General features: G+C 42.5%; 1 protein-coding gene across 3 annotated transcripts in view; it reads left to right on the top strand.

The window, feature by feature from the left end:
- Positions 1-22,851, top strand: part of PCCB (propionyl-CoA carboxylase subunit beta) — an 88,302-nt gene that overhangs the window by 23,171 nt on the left and 42,280 nt on the right. For all 3 annotated transcript variants that reach the window (XM_080674897.1, XM_080674895.1, XM_080674896.1), the window contains one exon: positions 15,882-15,992. In XM_080674897.1, the coding sequence (XP_080531023.1) occupies positions 15,882-15,992 (111 nt within the window). The remainder of the gene's footprint in view (positions 1-15,881; positions 15,993-22,851) is intronic.

The following is a 22,851-nucleotide window of genomic DNA, read 5'->3' as shown; positions in this document are numbered from 1 at the left end:
AATTAGATATATAAGTAGGGTGAAATTTTAACGGGGTAAAAAGAAGGAATGGGGAAAATCTAAAACAGGAATAGGGTAAGAGAAACAGGACAACAAAAGGGGGAAAGTGAGGAAGAGAGTGTTGGCATAAAGGTAAAGTTGAGATAGAGTAAAATGATGCTAAAGGAAAGATGAAAATAGAATGTAGAACACTAATCCCAAAGTAAAATAAAGAGAAAATAAAATGACACTTGTTTTTTTTTTAAAAAAAGGTAAAATTGTAGTCGTAATAATACTGATTGAAAGTAAAAATGTAATAATTAAAAAGGTAAAATCAAGTGTGGAAAAAAGAAAAAAAATTAGTTTCTTAAGTAAAAGATGAAAAAAAAATGTGCAGTAGTTAAGGTCATTCACTTCCTCTACTGTTCTGTTTGGCACACCTGTTTCCTAGTCAGTACAGTTTTGAAGTTCCCTGCATTCCACTGCTCCTCATTGTTGTAAGCCAGTCCTGATTTTTAAGCAAGCAATACGTCTCTATTTCTTATTTTCCTTTGTTTTTACACAGGAGTCAATTTGTGTTTCAACCCCTGGGTGGCAGTGTTTCCAGATTGACCTCCGGGTCTATAGGTCCTCTCTAGCTAGAGTTTAGATTTGTTTTCCCTGTGGCACTTAATACCGGTTTGGTGGAGTGGGTTGCCCCAGAGCTGGTTCTCTGATGGTTATTCCCCGCTCTGAACCCCAGTTTCCAGAAAAACAACTTTCCCCTGCAGTCTCTTAGAGTGACCCCAATTGGGTGATCCTATGTATTGGGCTTAGTAATCAGAAGCAAGGATTTAAAGAGGAAAAAAAAAGAGCCAGAGTAAGTGTGCGAATCCAGGGCTGCACGCAAGTCTGTGCAGTCTTTTTCCCCTTGGGTCTAAGCAGCCGGCACACTTTTAAAATGTTTATGCTGTCCTTTTGTGCCCAGATCAAAATGAGTTGCTTTTTATTTTTATTTTTATTATTTTTATTATTTTAAAAAAACATATTTTATTGATTTTTTACAGAGAGGAAGGGAGAGGGATAGAGAGTTAGAAACATCTGTCAGCTGCCTCCTGCACACTCCCTACTGGGGATGTGCCCGCAACCAAGGTACATGCCCTTGACCGGAATCGAACCTGGGACCCTTGAGTCCACAGGCTGACCCTCTATCCACTGAGCCAAACCGGTAGGGCATGGGTTTGCTTTTTAGAGTTCCCTTCTGTTAGCAGCTCTGTGGACCCCCTTCCACATTCATGGATCATGCCAGCCCCAACAGCCACGGATTTTCCTAGGCGCAGACTTCCCCAGGTCTCCAGCTCCCGCAGTGCGTGCATTTCTCTCTCCTGCCGGGACCAGAGACCTCACCTTATCCCAGGCGAAATCTGACCTTTCTGTGGTGGAGTGTAGAGCTCCTCTGAATCAGCGTGCTTGTGCTACTTGGGGACCGATGTTCTCAGGTTCGCAACTGTTCGGTGGGTGCTGTAGGTGTAGATTCCCTGGGCTTTTCAGGCGTCTGATAACATCCACTTTCCCCTTCAAGATGGCATGTGCTCCGCGTCTGATCCTGTTGCTCCGGGCGGGAACCCAGCAGCAGTGGAGACTGCCTGGTCAGGGGAGCCTTGTCCAGCAGTCCCCCACTGTCTCCTGGAGTAGAGCTGTCCCTCAACTCACTAACAAACACTCCCAGTGCAACCCTCAGCTGTTCTTCCTATCTGCTCCAGGACAAGGCTTGGGACATGTCTGTCTATTCCACCGCCATTTTGTCTCTCCTCTCCCATGACTATTTTTATAACTTACAATTTGTTCTTTTTAATCCCGTTCACCTTTTTCATCCAACCCCACTACGAGTACATATCTTTTTTTTTTAATTAAAAAGATTTTAAATCTTCACCTGAGGACATTTTTCCATTTATTTTTAGAGAGAGTGGAGGGGATGGAGAGAAATCATTATGAGAGAGACACGTTGATTGGTTGCATCCCATGCATATCCCAACCTGGGCCAGGGATTGAGCCTGCAACCGAGGTACGTGTCCTTGGCTGGGAATCAAACCTGTGACACTTTGGTGTATGGGTCAATGCTCTTAAGCACTGAGAACACTGGAAAGGGCTAAGAGTTCTTTATATATTTTAGATACTAGTCCTTTATTGGATATATGATTTGCAAATATTTTCTCCCAGTCTGTGGCTTCTCTTTTATTTCTTAACTAGAGGCCCGGCACATGAAATTTGTGCATGAATAGGGTTCCCAGGCCTGGCCGGTGATCAGGGCTTATCAGGGCCTTCCAGCTGCCGGTCGGGACCTTTGTTCCGCGCTGCCCCCTGGTGGTCAGCGCACGTCATAGCGAGTGTTCGAACTCCCAGCCGGTTGATTTCCCGAGGGGATAATTTGCATATTAGCCTTTTGTATAGGATGGTGGCATTTGAAGTGTAAAAAGCTTTAAATTGTGAAGTCCAATTTATTAATTTTTTTTTATGGATCATGCTTTTATAGTCATATGTAAGAATTCTGCCCAATACAAAGTCATGAAGATTTTGTTTTTTTTATTGAGTTTTCTAGGTTTGGCTCTCTTATATTAGGTCTGTAAATCTATTTTGAGTTAATTTTTGCATATGGTGTGAGGTCAGGGTCTAAATTCAACCTTGTCTCACCACCATTTATTGACATGACTATTCTTTCTCCATTGAATTGTTTCGGCATTTTTGAAAATCAGTTCACCATAAATGTAAGGTTTATTTTTGGAGTTGATTCTTTTCCATTGGTTTGTATGCTAATTCTTACATCATAACCACCCTATCTTGATTACTCTAGCTTTCTAGTAGTTTTTTTAAAAAAATATATTTTATTGATTTTTTTACAGAGTGGAAGGGAGAGGGACAGAGAGCCAGAAACATCGATGAGAGAGAAACATCGATCAGCTGCCTCTTGCACACCCCCTACTGGGTATGTGCCCGCAACCAGGGTACATGCCCTTGACCGGAATCGAACCTGGGACCCTTGAGTCCGCAGGCTGATGCTCTATCCACTGAGCCAAACCGGCTAGGGCAACTTTCTAGTAGTTTTTTTTTTTGAGGGATAGAGAGTTAGAAACATCGATGAGAGAGAAACATCGATCAGCTGCCTCTTGCATGCCCCCTACTGGGGATGTGCCCGCAACCAAGGTATATATGCCCTTGACCGGAATCGAACCTGGGACCCTTGAGTCCGCAGGCTGACGCTCTATCCATTGAGCCAAACCGGTTTTGGCAACTTTCTAGAAGTTTTGAAGTTGTGTAAAATCCTCCAATCTTGTTCTTTTAAAAACTGTTTTGATACTTCTGGGTCCTTTACATTTCCATATAAAATTTTGCATCATTGTCAACTATACAGAAATGCCTCCTGAGATTTGATAGGAACTGTATTGAGTCTGTAGATCAATTTGCAAAAACTTATATTTTAATATATTGAGTCTTCTAATACATGAAGATGGAATGTTTCTCCATTTATTTAGATCCTCTTTGTATATCAACAATATTTTGTAATTTTTAGCATGTGTGTCTTATACTTTTTAAAAATAATATATTTTTATTGATTTCAGAGAGGAAGGGAGAGAGAAATACATCAATGATGAGAGAGAATCATTGATTGGCTGCCTCCTGCACACCTCACACTGGGGATCTACCCCACAACCTGGGCATATGCCCTGATCGGGAATCAAACCGTGACCTCCTGGTTCATAGGTTGATGCTCAACCACTGAGCCACGCTGGCCAGGTGCATGTCTTACACTTTTTTGGTTCTTTGTACCTAAGGATTTTATTATTTTTTGATGCTATTGTGAATGGAATTTTGTTGATTTCCTTTTTGGGTTGTTTGAAAGCGTGAGGAAGCACAATTGATTTTTTTTTTTTTAATGTAGCACTTTATTTATTTATTTATACTAGGGGCCCAGTGCATGAATTCGTGCACCTTGAAAGGAACTGTGGGCTGTGAGGCTGCGGTGGGCACAGGGGTGGGTCTCGGCCCATCCTCCATGCCCCGGTCCGGCCCCTCCTGCTGCGGCCCCCAGTCACCTCTCTCCCAGCAGCCCCGCTCCCGCTGCCCCCACGTGCTGACAGCGCCAGCCCTGCTTGCACCTGCTGACAGCATGGAGCAATTGGGGCCAGTGCCAGCAGCGGGTGCGAATGGGGCTGGCGCCGTCAGTGGGTGTGAGCAGTGGCTGCTGCCCCGATCGCCCCTCAGGAGCAGGGGGGGGAGGTGGAGAAGCCCTCAGCGGTGATTGGGGCCGGCAGCAGCCTCTCGCACCCACTGACAGCACCGAGCAATCAGGATCAGTGCTGGGTGCTGGCAGCGGGTGTGAGTGGTGGCTTTGGTGCTGGCTGCGGGTGCAAGTGGGGCTGACGCTGGCAGCCGGGCGGGACTGTGGTGCACAGGAGCAAAGGATTTTCAGTAACCACCACAGGCTTGCCCCGATTACAGCAACCGGCACCCCGCCTTGGTCTGGCGCCCCTGCTTACCTGCTCCACCATCCCACTGCGCCCGATGCCCGCCATGTTCTGAGCATGCCCCCTGGTGGTCAGTGCACATCATAGCGACTGGTGGTTCAGTTGTTCGGTTTTTCTGTATATTTCCTTCAGTTTTGGTGTGTTACATTTTCATTGATCTCAAAGTATTTTATTTCCTTTGTAATTTTTTCTCTCACTTGTCGGTTATTTTGGAGTGTTAGGATTAATTTTAATATATTTGTGAATTTTTCAGTTTCTTACTTTAGTTTCATTACATTATTATTAGAAGATACTTTGTGTGACTTCAATCATTTTAAATTTATTGAGACTTATTTTGTGGCCTAGTATATGGTCTCTCCTGGAGAATGTTCCATGTGCACTTGAAAAAAATGTATATTATATTCTTGCTGGCAGCAGTGCTCTGTAGATGTTTGTTATACCTACTGGTTTATAGTGTTCAAGTCCATTATTTCCTTACTGATTCTGTGTCTGGTTGTTCCATCCATTATTGGAACCAGGGTGTTGAAGTCTAGCTTTTACTGTACATCTCTCTATTTCTCCTTTCAATTCTCTCAATTTTTCCTTCATATATATTAGGGCTCTGTTGTTAGGTGTATATATATTTTTAACTGTTATGTCTTCTTAGTGTATTGAACTTTTTATCAATATATGTCTGTCTTTGTCTCATGTAACTTTCTTTGATATTTAGTCTGACATTAATATAGCCACCCTGACTCTATTTTGGTTATTCATTGGCTAGAAATCTTTTTCCATCCTTTTACTTTCAACTTCTTTGTGTCCTCACATCTAAGGAGTGGTTTCTTTAGATATTTATTTCTATTCAGTTTATTTAAACTTGAAAAATAAAGATGTTCCCTCATTTCTTCTACCCTACGCCTCTACCTCTGGCATCCATGAATCTTTTCTGTATGTGTGAGCTTAGTTTTAAAAATGTATGTATATATTTTTAGATTTCCACATACAAGAGAGCTCATATGGTATTTGTCTTTCTCAGTCTGGCTTATTGCACATGGCTGAATGCCCTGGAGATCTATTCATGTTGTTGCAAATGGCGAGATGTCATTCTCTTTCTATTGCTGAGCAATCTTCCATTGTGTATATATTTATATCACAATTCCTTTCTTCCCCCTGCATGGTTGGGTCTTCATATCTTCTGGCTTTCCTCCCAAATATAGTCTTCTCATTGAGGCCCACTCCTGATCACATTATTTAAAATTGGATTTACTATTCCCCTTCCCTGCTTTATACTTCTTCATAACACTTTCCACATTGTTAAACCATATATTTTACTTTTAAAAAATATATATTTTTTTATTTATTTCAGAGAGGAAGAGAGAGGGAGAGAAACATTAATGATAAGAATCATTGATCAGCTGCCTCCTGCACACCCCATACTGGGGATCGAGCCCGCAACCTGGGCATGTGCCCTGACGGGGAACTGAATTGTGACTTCCTGACTCATAGGTCGATGCTCAACCACTGAGCCACGCAGGCCGAGCTACTTGTTTGTTGTCTGTTTCTCTCACTGAAATATAAGCACCATGAAGACAAGAGGTTTTTAATTTTTTTGTGCCTTTCCCCTCCCCAATGTTCTAACATCAGTGCCTAGAATAGTGGCTGTCACAGAGTGGGCACTCAGACACTTGTTGAATGAATGAATGAATGAGATGCAGGTTCTGGGGAACAAAGCAAGCTAGGAAACATTACCCCTTATCTTAGCCACCAAGACTCAAGTCCCAAGACTCAAACTCTACCCCTTCACTTGCTTTATTTTTTATTTTTTAAAATATATTTTATTGTTTTTTTACAGAGAGGAAGGGGGAAGGATAGAGAGTTAGAAACATTGATGAGAGAGAAACATCGATCAGCTGCCTCCTGCACACTCCCTACTGGGGATGTGCCTGCAACCAAGGTACATGCCCTTCACCGGAATCGAACCTGGGACCTTTCAGTCCGCAGGCCGACACTCTATCCACCCAGCCAAACCGGTTAGGGCCACTTGCTTTATTTTTAAATCACAACACCTATTACATTTTGACACATTACATACTATGTTACCTTTTTTATATTCTTAGAGGCAAAATACACAGTGAAATTAACAAGTCTTAAGAGTACTGTGCCATGAGGTTGTTTTTTTAAAATTTTACCCTTCCCTCTACTGCTTTTCCTTTGGCAACCATCAATATTTTCCTCTGTGAGTCTGTTTCTATGTTTTTTTTCTTTCATTTGTTTTGTTTTAGATTTCACATATAAGTGAAATCATACGGTATTTTTCTTTCTCTGTTTGACTTATTTCAGTTAGCAAATACCCCCTAGGTCCATCCATGTTGTTGCAGACAGCAAGATTTCATTCTTTTTTATTGCTGAATAATATTCCACTATATACACATACATGTATATATCCCCTTTTATTTATCCATTCATCTATCAGTGGACACTTAGGTTGCTTCCATCTCTTGGTTATTGTAAAGCTGCAATGAACATATGAGTGCATATATCTTTTTTAATTAGTGTTTTTGTTTTCTTTGGATAAATACCCAGAAGTGAAATTGCTGGGTCGTATGGTAGTTCTGTTGTAGGCACCTCGCACCAACACTGGAGAGGTGTTACTGGACAGGCCCCTAAGTCAGTGGGAGAGGGCTGTTCCCAACCTCGATCTTTGTCTTCTCATATAAATGAATTTATATGAGAGACCTTGACTGCATTGTGAAAAGCCAATTTATTTTTATGATTATTTTAAAACTTATTTATTTTCATACTAGTGGCCCAGTGCATGAATTCATGCACTTTGAAAGGAAATTAATTAGAAAAATATTTTAATATCGCTATTTGCCCTTTCTCTACAATAGAAGTGTTAACCAAATTCACGATTGACAATGACAGATCGAAATACATGCATGTGATTGGCGCCAGCAAGAGCTTTATATGTATCACGCATGTGCGAGTCAACTTAGCCTTTTATCTATAGCTAGAGGCCTGGTGCATGAAATTTGTGCACTGGCGGGGGTGGGGGGTCCCTCACCCCGGTCTGCACCCTCTCGCAGTCTGGGACCCCTCAGGGGGTGTCCGCCTGCCGGATTAGGCCTGTTTCTCAGGGGAACGGGCCAAAGCCAATAGTTGGAAATCACTCTCACAGTCCGGGACCCTTCGCTCCTTACTGCCCACCTGCTTGCTGCTCCTTACCACTTGGCTTGCTGCCACGGAGGCAGGAGAGACTCCTGTCACCACCACTGCGCTCGCCAGCCGTGAGCCCTCTCTTTCTATGTAGGAAGGCCTACCCTTGCACGAATTTTGTGCGTTGGGCCTCATATATATATGTATATATATATATACACACATACATATATGTGTGTGTGTATGTGTGTGTATATATATATATATATATATATATATATATATATATATATATAATAAACTTGCTTAATTAGACCTGCTTTCTGATGTAGCTAAACTTTTTCCAGCCCAGTGAAGCACCCCAACTTCTCTTTCAGGTAATTGTCAGCAACACAGCAGTAAATATCAACATGAAACAGATTATTATTGTAGATCACGCAGGAGAACAAAGGGTAAAATATTTAACTGCAGCAGTGTTTGACTATATTTTGTGCAGTGAGAAAACCTGAAGTCATTTTCAAGGTTCACCATTTCTTCTTTTCAGTTGGGTCAAGTTTCTAAATCTTTGTTTTCTGGCTAATGAAAAGAAAATAGGATTCCACCAAGTCTCCTATCTACCTACTCCAGGACTTCTGTGAGGATCAAATGAGATGAGGCACAGGAAAACACTTCACAGACATTTGTTTAAAGTTTAAAATGTTTCCACCTGGCTGTAAAGGAAGTTGTGTTCCTGGGCTGAAGAAACTCTAAGGAGGCTAGTCGCTAGGGAGAGGAAGCCAGGTGTTGCTACATGATGTCATTACCTGGCACCCACAGTGACCGTTTCCGGGCTGGGCTGTGGGCTGCATTTTGTGCCATGGGGTCTTGGCAGCACGGGCTGCCATGTGGTGGGGTGTCGCTCCGGGGTGGTGGCAGAGCCTTTGTCCCACTTGGGGGAAGCCGAGTGTTGCATTGTGGGCGCCAGGTTCGTGGTGCCATTTTTTTTTTTCTAACCCTAACCCTAACCCTAACCCTAACCCTAACCCGTGGTGCCATTTTTTTTTTTTTTTTTTGCAAATGGCCAGTGCATGTTACGGCAGCTCCTGTGTTGAACATTTGCCCCCTGGTGGTCAGTGCGTGTTATAGTGACCGGTTGGATGGTTGGACACTTAGCATATTAGCCTTATATATATATATATATACTAGACGCCCGGTGCATGAAATTCGTGCACGGGGGGGGGGGTCCCCTCAGCCTAGCCTGCACCCTCTCCAATCCAGGACCCCTCAGGGGATGTCCAACTGATGGTTTAGGCTTGATCTCGGTTTAGGGGTGATCAGGCTGCCCCCACACCAGCCTGATTACCATTAACTGCCTCTGCCTGCCAGCCTGATTGTCCCTCACTGCCCCCCCTGCCGGCCTGGTCACCCCACGCAGCCTGCTGTTCAGTCGTTTGGTCGTCCCTCACTAACCCCCCTGCCGGCCTTGTTGCCCCAGGCAGCCTGCTGTTCGGTCATTACTGTGAGGGTGTCCTGACCAATTTGCATATTACCCTTTTATTAGTATAGATAGATATTTTTATTGATTTAAGACAGTGGTCGGCAAACTCATTAGTCAAAAGAGCCAAATATCAACAGTACAATGATTGAAATTTCTTCTGAGAGCCAAATTTTTTAAACTTAAACTTCTTCTAACTCCACTTCTTCAAAATAGACTCGCCCAGGCCTTGGTATTTTGTGGAAAAGCCACACTCAAGGGGCCAAAGAGCCACATGTGGCTCATGAGCCGCAGTTTGCCGACCACTAATTTAAGAGAAGAAAGCAGAGGGAGAGAGAGAGAGAGAGATAGAAGCATCAATGATGAGATAGAATCATTGATCAGCTGCCTTCTGCACGCCCCCTACTGGGGATTGAGCCCACAACCCGGGCATATGCCCTACACCAAAATTGATCCTGGGACGTTCAGTCCACAGTCAGATGCTCTAGCCACTGAGCCAAACCGGCTAGGGCTGAAAAGCCAATTTATTAAAGCAATTAAAGCATGCACCTTTATTGAAAAAGTAAAGCAAGCAAGCAAACCTATACATATGGCTTATGAAGCGCAGATGGGCTCTCAGCTAATCTGAAGAGCAGGTTGCATGGGGGTTCGAGGTATTATATAACCTATCTATAGTTCTCAAAATTCCTCTGCTGAATATTTTGGTACAGATTAATTCTCAAGGTCTCCCCCTCACTTTTTTTTTTTTTTTTTACTTTGTTGTGCCCTTCCTAGAAATCATGAGAAACTCCTGGCAATTTTTGCCAAGCCTTGAAACTGCTGTCTTCTCTGTGTATGGAGTAAAACTGCCCTTTCTACTTCTTCTTCTTTTAAAAAATATATATTTGTTTAATTTTTATTGAGTTTAGAGAGGAAGAGAGAGGGAGAGAGAGACAAACATTGATGATAAGAGAGAATCATTGATCGGCTGCCCTCCACATGTCCCACACTGGGGACCAAGCCTGCAACCCTGGCATGTGCCCTTGACCGGAATCAAACCTGGGACTCCCCAGTCCTCAGGCTGACGCTCCATCCACTGAGCCAAACCTACTAGGGAAAACTGCCCTTTTTTCTTTCTTCTTTTCCCCTCCCTTTCTGCATTCTCTTATTGGGGAGGTTTTTTAAAAACTAGTTTCTCTCATGTCCTTGGCTGGGAAGATAATGGTTTGTTAGTTACAAGCTGACTGCAAATTGCCCACACTGTTTGGCCTTATTTTAACTTCCTGTTTCAGTTTCCCTATTCCTCCGGTCCTGAAATCCTGTAACAGTTCTATTTTTAATTTTTTGAGGAAATCTCCATATTGTTTTCCATAGTGGCTGTACGAATTTATAATCCCACCAACAGTGCATGAAGTTTCTCATTTTTCTTTTTTTTTTTCTTCTTCATTTTAAGGACTTTTATTACAGGATGTTAATATATTCAGGACACTTCAGAGCACCTTAAACTTCTAATCAGATTTTTGGTAACTGTTTTTAAAGTGTTACTTGAGTATTTTTCTCACACTGGCTTTCAGGCAAAAGTACTACTTAGTGATTGTTTAAGAGACGTTAATTTGATTAAACAGTTTATCCTTAATAACCTGAGACATCAATCCATGGATAGCTTCTATGGTCGTTTTACAGCTGTCTCGAGTAGCTTTGGCAAGTTTGTCTTCTGACTTTTGGTCGTGTGTTTCTAAACCCAACACGAAACTCCCTTGTCCCATCTGAGCTTCTGACTGTTCTAATTTCTCAGACAAATCAAAGACCTGGCCGGTGGTATAGTCTGCATTGGTAAGCAAGCTAGAGGAACCTGGGCGGGTCATGTTTCTTAATCCATTCAGCCACTCCTAATGTATTTTTGCTGGAATATTTAATCCATTTATATTTAGAGTAATTATTGATAAGTATGTACTTATTGACATTTTGTTAATTATCTTTTGGTTGGTTTTGTAGTTCTCTATTCCTTTCTTCTTCCCTTGACCTATTCCCTTGTGTGTGCTACGATTTCTTTATCCATTCACTCATTGATGAGCATGTAGGTTGTTCCCATATCTTGGCTTTTGTAAATAATGTTTCAATGAACATAGTAGTGCATGTATCTTTTCGAGTTCATGTTTTTATTTTATTCAGATAAGAACACAGAAGTAGAATTGCTGGATTATATAGTAGTTCTATTTTTAAAGTCTTAAGGAACCTCCATACTGTTTTCCGTTGTGACTGTACCAGTTTACATTCCCACCAACAGTGCATAGGGTTTCCTTTGCTTCAATCCTTGCCACACTTGTTATTTTTAGTTTTTTTAAAAAATATATTTTATTGATTTTTTACAGAGAGGAAGGGGACGGGATAGAGGGTTAGAAACATCGATCAGCTGCCTCCTGCACACCCCCTACTGGGGATGTGCCCGCAACCAAGGTACATGCCCTTGACCGGAATCGAACCTGGGACCCTTCAGTCCCGCAGGCCAACTCTATCCACTGAACCAAACCAGTCAGGGCATTTTTAGTCTTTTTGATAATAGCTTTTCTGACAGGTGTGCGGTGATATCTCATGTTATTTTGATTTTCATTTTCCTGATGATTAGTAATGTTCATTATGTGGTCATGCACCTATTGGCCTTCTGTATGTTTCTGTGGAAAAATGTCTATTTAGATCCTCTGCCCATTTTTTAATCAGTTTTTTTTTTCTTTTCTATTAAGTTGTATGAGTTCTTTACATATTTCGGATATTAGCGCCTTATTAGATATATGATTTGCAGTATTATCTCCCATTCCATGGGTAATCTTTTCATTTTGTTCATAGTTTCCTTTGCTCTGCAGAAGCTTTTTAGCTTGTTGTAGTCTCTCTTATTTATTTTTGCTTTTGTTGCTTTTGCTTTTAGTGTCAGATTTTAAAAATTATTGCAAGACCTTTGTCAAGGAGCTTACCACTTAAGTTTTTTGCTAGGAGTTTTATGGTTTCTGATTTTACGTTCAAATCTTTAATTCATGTTGAGTTTATTTTTGCATACAGTGTAAGGTTGTTTCATTCTTTTGCATGTGGCTATCCATTTTTTTAAGACCATTTATTGAAGAGACTCTCCTTTCCCCATTGCATATACTTGGCTCTTTTGTTGTTAAATAATTGACCTTATATGTGTGGGTTTAATTCTGGGCATTCTATTCTGTTCCATTGATCTGTGTCACTATTTTAATGCAATACTATATTGTTTTGACTACTACAGCGTTGTATTATATTTTGAAAGCCGGGAGTGTGATGCTTCCATGTTTGTTCTTCTCTATCAAGATTGCTTTGGCTATTTGGGGTTTTTCATACAGATTTTAGGATTTCTCTGTTCTTTTGTGAGAAATGCCATTGGGATTTTGATAGGGATTGCATTGAGTATGTCGTTTGTTTGCGTAGTGTGGCACATTTTAACAATATTAATTCTTCCAATCTATGAATATGGAATATTTTAGCTGCCTCTTTATTTTCTTCTTCTGAGATTAATGTAGTGTATATTTTATTCATTTTTTAAAAAATATATTTTTTTGATTTTTTAGAGAGGAAGGAAGAGGGATAGAGAGTTAGAAACATCGATGAGAGAGAAACATTGATCAGCTGCCTCCTGCACACCGCCCACTGCGGATGTGCGTGCAACCAAGGTACATGCCCTTGACTGGAATCGAACCTGGGACCTTTCAGTCCGCAGGCCGACGCTCTATCCACTGAGCCAAACCAGTGAGGGCTGTAGTGTATATTTTAGTACATTTAAAGCTTTCCTTCAGGATCTTCAGGCTTTGGTCATTATCATCTTTTCTTCCTCCTCCTCCTCTTCCCTATTCCTCCTCCCTTCTCTTCCCCTCCTCTTACTCCATCCCCTCCTCTTGGTGGTGGTGGCTGAGAACAGTATCAGATATTACACCAGTGGAGTCAGACTGGACCTTGGTTCAACAACTTCAGTACTTGAGTTCTGGCTAGGAAAGAATTCAGAGCCAAGACTCAAACTATAAGAGAAAGTGTATTTAGAAAGTCGCAGAAGTAGAACAAGTGAGTCCTAGCCGGTTTGGTTCAGTGGATAGAGTGTCGGCCTGCGGACTGAAGGGTCCCGGGTTCGATTCCGGTCAAGGGCATGTACCTTGGTTGCGGGCACATCCCCAGTGGGAGTTGTGCAGGAGGCAGCTGATCGATGTTTCTCTCTCATCGATGTTTCTAGCTCTCTATCCCTCTCCCTTCCTCTCTGTAAAATATCAATAAAATATATTTAAAAAAAAAAGAAAAGAATGAAATCCTGCCATTTAAAAAAAAAAAAAAAGAAGTAGAACAAGTGAGCTGTAGAAGAAATGAGTTCACGAAACAAATTACAAAGGTAAAAGAAAGGCCCTTGGAGCTTAGGAGAGAGGAAGGTAAAGGTAATGTGCCCAGGAGGGAAAGTATGCTGGGTCCTTGGTACTAAGGGCTTTTAAGGGTGGGGATTTTAGGAGAAGTTTAAGGGGAGGATTTTAGTGGAATAGTTATCAGCTTTCCAGGTGTGTCTCTTTAGGGTCGTGGTCTCCACTGATTGGTTGGTGTCAGGGCAGTGGGTCATTAGTCAGGGCTGCTGGTCCTGAGGTCAGCAGTGGTGTTGCTTCTGGTTTTGATGTTTTTCTGGGCCTAGAGTGATTGATTGGAATTTGGGTTGTTTCCATATTTTAGCTATTGTGAGTTGTAATGTTGCTGTGAACCTAGGTGTACAGATACCTCTTTGAGACCCAGCTTTACATTCTCTTGGTGTATCCCTAGAAATGAAATTTCTGGATCATATGATAATTCTCTTTAAAAATTTTGAGGAAACTCCATACTGTTTTCTACAGTGGCTGTGCCATTTTACTAGTATATTCACTTCAACAATGGGTTCCAATTTCTGCACATTCTCACCAACACTACTTGTTTTCTGTTTTTTTGTTGTTGTTTTTTCTTTATTAGTGGCCATCATAATGCATGTGATGTGGTATGTCATTTTAGTTTTGATTTGCATTTCTGTAGTGATTGGAGCTGGGGAGTGGACAGCTTGCAACAGTGGAGGGAGGTATAATAATGGCCATCCACTTCTCTAACTGCACTTGTGAGATTAGAATCACAAACTGAAGATCAGAACACAGATTCCTGATATATGGAGGACAGGATCCTGTTTACCTACCCTGACTTCTGAAAGCTCTATGTGAATTGCTCCAGAAACAAGTGAACAGCTCCCTGCCTTATGGCTGGGTTCGAAAATTGGTAGCTGCTATGTGCTAAGAGCTGAAATGGATGCAAGTTAACCACAATTTACCCTTCACATTTCTCCTGAAAGTTGAAAGCCTTCAATAGAGTTCAGAGTTCCCAAAAGTTACATCGGACAGATTATGCCACTGCAGTTGTTTTTTTTTTTTTTTTTTTTTAATATATTTTATTGATATTTCACAGAGAGGAAGGGAGAGAGATAGAGAGCTAGAAACATCGATGAGAGAGAAACATCGATCAGCTGCCTCCTGCACACCTCCCACTGGGGATGTGCCCGCAACCAAGGTACATGCCCTTGACCGGAATCGAACCCGGGACCCTTCAGTCCGCAGGCCGACGCTCTATCCACTGAGCCAAACCGGTTTCGGCATGCCACTGCAGTTGTTTTTAAGACAGGGAGACAGGCCCTAATTGTTTTGGCTCAGTGGATAGAACATCAGCCTGCAGACTGAAAAGTCCTTGGTTCAATTCCGTTAAGGGCACATGCCTGGGTTGCGGCTCGATCCTCAGTGGGGATCGAGTGATTCTCTCTCATCGATGTTTCCATCTCTCTCTCCCTCTCCCTTCCTCTCTCAAATCAATAAAAATATATTTTTTTAAAAAAGACAGGAAGATAGATGCCTAGTGCTTCCAACTCCACCATCTTCCCAGAATCCTTTCTTTATAGATAGATGCCCTTTTGTAATGTCCTTAGCTGTGTCTTGTGATTTATAGAAGTTGATCCGAGAGCCAAGGCAGTGCTAAAAGTGTGTGTGTGTTGGGGGGGGGGGGGTGAGGAGGTTGGGTTTCTTTTTTTAAGCTGATAGAGCTCAGGGGAAGGAAAGAAGTTGGGGGTTAGGCAAGGAGTCATTGGGCCCTTATCTTGCCTGGGTCCTCCAACCCCAATCTTACCTTTCTTAGGAGGTGGTCTGAGGCTTGGCCCTTCACAACACCATTGTCTTCATGGAGCCTTTCTGGCTCCTACTAACTATGTCTTCCCATATGCTCTAGTGAGGGGACAGTGGGAGGTGGGCAGACCTTGAAGACTCTGAGTTAAGTAGCATCTGCCTCTTAGCCTTGCCTTATAACTGCTGGGTACCCTGTGTGGAGGTTGTCAAAGGACTCCAAATGGAGGTCATGGCTCCAGGATAAGAGTTGTTCCTGTATGTCCTGCCTAAGGTTCTCATTCATCCTTCCAGACAGCTTTGTGGAGACAGGGATGCTGGGCCTCAGGTGTGTTTGGAGCTGGGGTGAGAGTGGTATGGCTCTATATGAGCTCATGTTCTGGTGGAGCTTTTGGGGAACTACTGCAAAGGAGGAGGGAGAGGAGAGAGGGTATTTGCCCCAGAAAGTAATAGGCCAACTATTCCACTTGTTATGGGGACAAATTGCATATATAGTTTTGAAAGAAACTAATCAGGTTTCTTGCCTCTAGGATCGAATTTCTGTGAGTAAAAGCCAAGAGTAGTTTTATTGTTGCCTTTATCTTTCTACACATAATGCCTCAAATATCTCTGTAACCAGATATTTTTACCTTTCTCTTTTGGCAGAGGAATGTCATGGCATCCGGAGTCATCCCTCAGATTTCTCTGATCATGGGCCCATGTGCTGGTGGGGCTGTGTACTCCCCAGCCCTGACAGACTTCACGTTCATGGTAAAGGTAAGAAAGGAAGACCTGTTTCTCCTGCTCTTTGAGAGTTGTGCAGTACCTCACCTGAAATAAAAATAATTCCTGACCCAGATCTAGGTTGTTATCTTCATTCTCATTGGCTTCCAGCTTAGTGATGATAAGGTCTTAGTGAAGAAAAGGTTTTGGCACAAAACCTGTAGCTTGTGGGGGTTCAGTGGCAAAATGCACTTGTGTACTTCATTGGTGGGTGATTTTACTTGTTGATCTGAATTGCAAATGATTTTCAGGTAATCAAAGGATTCTGTCCTCTGCTCAGACAGATGATTGTTACTGAATCCTATTCAAAAAGTTTCTCATGGAAGACTTTTCTATAATATTCTTTATTGGGAAGTTGTTTCTTATGACCCACCTTTATTTCTTTGGCTGTTTGCCTTTTTATTACATTTTTGTCTATAATGAAAATAGTAAATCTGATCTCCAACTTCATTTTGAAAGGTGCATATCTTTATTATGTGATTTGATGGGATGATGTTTTTAAATGATATTTAAATAAAGCCTACTTGAATTTACCCTTAACCTAATACCATTAAAAAGTTCAGTCTTTTTCCTCTTAAAATATTTTTAACAATAATGAGAGTACATGCCAAGACAGAAAGACTGGGGGGTGGGGAGTAGATAGTCATCCAGTATGAGGAGAACAGTGTAAATAGGAAAACCTTTTTTTCTCAAGGGTATTTTGGCAATGGAAATTCAGAGGTTTAGAAAAGTGTTTACCCTTTGACTAAGTCTTCTTTTTTTAGTGACAGATTGAAAGCAACCTAAATGTTCAGCAACAGAGGTGGATTTTATGACCACATATCTTCGTGAACAAAGCAGAACTCCCTCAACTTTGCCCACTAAATTTATGTATTCCATATCTACCTGGTTCTACCCCAGTTCTCTTCTCCTTCCTGCCTGGTAGGAATGGAGATGTGGTATCCATTCCTCTGGCTAAGGCCATTCCTTCCCCTCTTTCTACATAGATGCACATTGCTGAATACAACTCTTTTTAGTGGCCTTATCCTATCAGTTCTTTTCTCTTACATACTATTTTCAGTGTCTCCCTTGGTACTCTAGATCCTCCCATCAGAACTTATCCATCCATGTCCAGGGCTTTCCTATCTTCAGAACAAAGACAAAAGTCCTCCCTTAATCTGTATCTCTCTGTGGCTATTGTCCTATTTCTATCTTCCTGTCCTCTCCTTAACACATTTTAATTTACCTCTCTGCCCCTCAGTCCACTAAACCTGTTTCTCTAAGGTAATCAGTGACATCTATGTCACTATAAATGCTCTGTAACTTTTATTTTCCTCACATTTTCAGCAACATTCTTTTCCTTTGGCTTCCATGATGCCACACTCTGGCATTTCTTCTCACATCTTTAGCCCTACTATCTTGGTTTCTATTATTATTTCACTCTAAACTGCTTTCTCTTATTTTTAATTTTTCCAGCTTTATTGAGAGGTAATTGAGATATAACATTGTGTAAGCCTAAGGTGCACAACATGCTGATTTGATACAGTTACATATTACAGAACTAGTGACACGGTGCATGAAATTCATGCACATTAAAAGGGGATTAATTAGAGGAAATAATTTAATATTGCTATTTGCCCTTTCTCTATAATAGAAGTGTCAGAGATGAAAGAAAATTAGTAAAATGTGTATGAAAACCTTCCTCCTGTCAGAGTCTGGGGCTTACCACGGGACCCAGAGTCAAGTCCCCGCCCACCCACATGCACCTCAAAATTGCATGAGACCCAGACCCGGCCCCTTCCACACCCCGCATTGGGCTAGATCCAGACCCGGCCAGTCCCACCCTTGTCAAGCCCTGCCAGGCAGGGGGCGTAGCCTCAGGTCCCCTGGCCCAGCACCAGGATGGGGGGCGTGGCCTGAGGTCCCCCAGCCCAGACTGGGGTGGGGGGCGTGCCTTGAGGTCCTCCATCAAGCCCTGCTGGGTGGGGGACACAGCCTGAGATCCCCTGTCAAGCCCCGCTGGATGGGGGGCATGGCTTGAGGTCCCCCGTCAAGCCCCGCCAGGTGGGGAGGCGCAGCATCAGGTCTCCCGGCCCAGCACCAGGAGGGGGGCGCAGCCTGAGGTCCCTTGTCAAGCCCTGCTGGGTGGGGGGCACGGCTTGAAGTCCCCTGTCAAACCCCACCTGTTGGGGGTGCGGCCTGAGGTCCCCCGGCCTGGCCCTGGGGCGGGAGGAGCAGCCTAAGGTCCCCTAGTCCAGCACCAGGACGGGAAGTGCACCTTGAGGTCCCCTGTCAAGCCCTGCTAGGTGGGGGGCATGGCCTGAGGTCCCCTGTCAAGCCCTGCTGGGTGGGGGGCATGGCCTGAGATCCCCTGTCAAGCCCCACAGGGGTAGGGGAGGGCGTAGCCTCAGGTCCCTGCTGATTGCTCGTTAAGGCTCCTTATGGGAACTTGGCCTCAGCTGTGGGTGCAACCACCTTTGTGATGGAGTGATGGTCAATCAGCATATTCCCTCTTTATTAGATAGGATGATTAGCACCATAGCATTAGTTAAGCCAAGCATGTCAAACTCACGGCCCATGGGCTGCATGTGGCCCACAACAAATATTTTTGTGGCCCAGCCAATATAACGGTATGTAAAAAACATTTTAATAAAAATTTTGTAACTTAATTTTTACAATATTCTGTTATACATAATCTATAATAATAAAAACGTAATATGCAAATTGACTGAATGACTGAACAGCAGAATGATCGTCTGGATGACTGTCCGGACAACTTTCCAGACGACCATGCTATGACATGCACTGGTGCCAGGCCAGCCAAGGCAGGTGCGATGCGATTGGTCAGCCTCCCTCTGTGCGGCGATCAATTGCAGAGTCCTGGCAGGGTGGGCAGGGCCTTCCTCTGCGCAGTGATCAATTGCAGAACCTTGGCAGGGTGGGCAGGGCCTCCCTCTGTGCTGCAATCAATCACGGAGTCCCGGCTGGGTGGGCAGGGCCTTCCTCTGCGCAGTGATCAATTGCGGAGCCCTGGCCAGGTGGGCAGGGCCTACCTCTTTGGGGTGATCCATCGAGGAGCCCTGGATGGGTGGGTGGGGCCTACCTTTTTGGGGTGATCGATCATGGGGTTCCTGGACTGTGAGAGGGCACAGGCCGGGCTGAGGGACCCCTCACCTCCAGTGCACAAATATTGTGCACCGGGCCTCTAGTTATTAATAACGAACTGCAACGTTAGCTAATGACTGATTACGATAATCGTGCTGCATTCATTTCCCTTACGTGCTTTACATGCAGGTGCACCATTTATCTCCACTCATACTAGCATATTTTAGTAGCCAATTGCCACTTCATTAGTCTTGTACTGACTTGTTTGGTGTGCGCAACAGGACATATTTTGCTTTTGGAGAACAAGAAAAATGGGTTTGTGTTACGCTTATTAATTTATGCAGTTATTCAGTGTCTGATAAGTTAATGTTCAAGAAAAACATTAATTTTTATTAAAATGTTCTATTTTATGTTAACGATTACTCATTTATTTTAGCCCTTTGTATTCAGCATGTCTCTATTGAAATAAACCTATGTTTCTATGCAAATTTAAGCTTTTGTTTTTTTGCAGCCCACATAAACTTAAACCTTGTTTATTTAGCCTGTTAGCCTTTCAGTTTGACATGCTTGAGTTAAGCTAACACCTTCATTACCTCACACAATTACTATTTCTTTTCTGTGGCAAGAACATTTAAGACCCACTCTCTTAGCAACTTTTGAGTATATAATACAGTATCCTATATAATAAAAGTCTGATATGCACCAGTGTCTGGTCATCCGTTCAACCAATCAAAGCATAATATGCTAATGATATGCTAAGGCTGCTCAACCGCTTGCTATGATGTGCACTGACCACCAGGGGGCAGACTCTGACCAGTAGGTTAGCTTGCTGCTGGGGTCCGGCCGATTGGGACTGAGCGAGACAGGCCAGACATGCCAGACATGCCCAGGAGCCCTCCCACGGTCCCTCCCTGGCTGGCCAACCTCCCACGTTCCTCCCTGGCCCCAATTGTGCACCGGTGGGGGTCTCTTGGCCTGGCCTGTGTCCTCTAGCAATCTGGGACCCCTCAAGGGGGCACATTGACTGTCAGGTAGTTCCATCTATATAATAAAACTCTAAGCGACCGTTATGGCGGAATGACCAGTCACTCTGATGTGCACTGACCACCAGAAGGCAGATGCTCAATGCAGGAGCTGCCCCCTCATGGTCAGTGCACTCTCACAGGGGGAGCGCCGCTCAGCCAGAAGCCAGGCTCATGGCTGGCGAATGCAGTGGCAGTGGCTGGAGCTTCTTCCCCCTCCGTGGCAATGCTAAGGAGCAGCGAGTCGAGAGGTAAGGAGCGAGCATGCAGGCGGTAAGGAGTGAGGGGTCCCGGACTGAGAGAGGGATGTCCGACTGCCGGCTTAGGCCCGCTGTCAGACGGACATCCCCCAAGGGGTCCTAGACTGCGAGAGGGTGCAGGCCGTCTGAGGGACACACCCTCCCCACAGTGCTCGAATTTCGTGCACTGGGCCTCTAGTTGTTAACTATAGTCAACATGTTGTACATTAGATCCCTAGAATTTATTCATCTTATTATTGGAAATTTGTACCCTTTAACCAACATTTCCCAATTTCTCCTACCTCCCAGCCCCTGGTAGCCACCATTTGACCCTCTTGTTTCTATGAGTTCAGCATTTTTTAGATTCCAGATATGAGTGAGATCATACATTATTGTTCTCTGACTTACTTCACTATGCTAAGTGAAATGTCCTCATAGTCCATTCATGTCACAAATGTCAGGATTTCCTTCTTTCTCATGGTGGAGTAATATTCTGTAATTTGTGTGTATGTATATATGTATCACATTTTCTTTGTCTATATGGCTGTGGATATCCAATGGAATAATATTTGTGTGTATGTGTGTATGTATGTATGTTTGTGTCACATTGTCTTTATTCATCAATGGTTGTTACCATATTTGGCTATTGTGAATAATGCTGCAACAAACATGGGAGTGTAGATATCTCTTCAAGGTCCTGATTTCATTTTCTTTGGATATATACCCAGAAGTAAGGTTGCTGCATCATATGATAATTCCAGTTTTAATTTTTTGAGGGACTTCCATACTGTTTTCCATAGTGGCTGTATCAGTTTAGTCCTACCAAGAGTGCACAAGGGTCACATTTTCTCCACATCCGTGCCAATGCTTGTTAGAATTCCTGTACTTGAAAAGGTAAGATAGAACAAGTGTGAGATGATACCTCATTGTGGTTTTGATTTGAATTTTTATGATGATGAATGATGTTGAGTATCTTTTCATGTACCATTTGTATATCTTCTTTGGAAAAATTATCTATTTAGATTTTCTGCTTATTTTTTAATTGGATTTTTTTTGGCTATTGTATGAGTTCTTTATGTATTTTGGATATTAACTCCTTATCAGATACATAATTTGCATATATATATGTGTATATATATATATATATATATATATATATATATATATATTAATCATCACTCAAGGATTGTTTAAAAAATTGATATTCGAGAGAGGGGAACATCAATGTGAGAGAAAAACATCGGTTGGTTGCCTCCAGTATGCACCCCAACCATGGATTGAATGCGCAACCTAGGTGTGTGCTCTGATTGGGAATTGAAACCATAACTTTTTTGGTGCATGGGATGGCGCTCAACCAATTGAGCCACCTGGCTGGGCTGCCAATATTTTATTAGGTTGGTTGCCTTTTCAACTTGTTGATTATTTTGCTGTGCAGAAGCTATTTGGTTTGATGTAGTTCCACTTACTGTATTTTGCTTTTGTTGCTTGTGCCTTTGGTATCTTATCCATAAAAATTGTTGCCAAGGCAATTGTCAAGGAGTATTTTCCTTATGTTTTTTTTCTAGGAGTTTTATGGATTCAGGTCTTTAAGTATTGCATTCGTTTCAAGTTAATTTTTCTGAGTGGTGAAAGATATGGGCCCAATTTTATTCTTCTACATGTGGCTGTCCAGTTTTCCCACCATCAGTTATTGAAGAGACTGTCTTTCCCTATTGAATATTCTTGGCTCCTTTGTCAAATATTAGTTGACTTTATATGTGAGGATTTATTTCTGGGCTCTTGATTTTTGGGCTATGTCTGTTCCATTGGTCTTTATGTCTTATTTGTTTACTTATTTAAATCTTTGTTGTTGAAAGTATTACAGATGTTCCCTTTTTTATTCCCCATTGCCCCCCCTCCACCTGGTTCCCACCCTGCTCCAGGCCTTCACCACCTTATTGTCTGTGTCCATAGGTAATGCATATAAGATCTTTGGTTAATCTCTTACCGCCCCCCAACTCCCCTACCCTCTGAGATTTGTCAGTTTATTCCACGTTTCCATGCATCTGATTCTAATTTACTCATCAGTTTATTTTGTTCATTAGATTTCTTGTTTAATTAGATTTATTTGATTTTTAGATTCAATTGTTGATAGATATGTATTAATTGCCATTTTATTATTCATATTTATGATCTTTTTTCTTCTTCTTCCTCTTCTTAAAGAATATGCTTCAACATTTCATGTAATAGTGGTTTGGTGCTGATGAACTCCTTTAGCTTTTCCTTGTCTATGAAGCTCTTTATCTGACCTTAAATGATAGCTTTGCTAGGTAGAGTAATCTTGGTTGTAGATCCTTGCTATTCATTACTTTGAGTATTTCTTTCTACTCCTTTCTGGCCTGCAGTGTTTCTGTTGAGAAATCAGCTGACAGTCGTATGGGTGCTCCCTTGTAGGTAGCTAACTGCTTTTCAGAATCGTTCTTTGTCTTTAACCCTTGACATGTTATTTTAATTTTTTTTGTAGTTTTA

This window comes from Plecotus auritus, assembly GCF_963455305.1.
Source record: "Plecotus auritus genome assembly, chromosome: 6".
NCBI classification, from domain to species: Eukaryota; Metazoa; Chordata; class Mammalia; order Chiroptera; family Vespertilionidae; genus Plecotus; species Plecotus auritus.
Note: the sequence above shows the minus strand (reverse complement) of the source record. Positions and strands in the feature narration are given on the sequence as shown.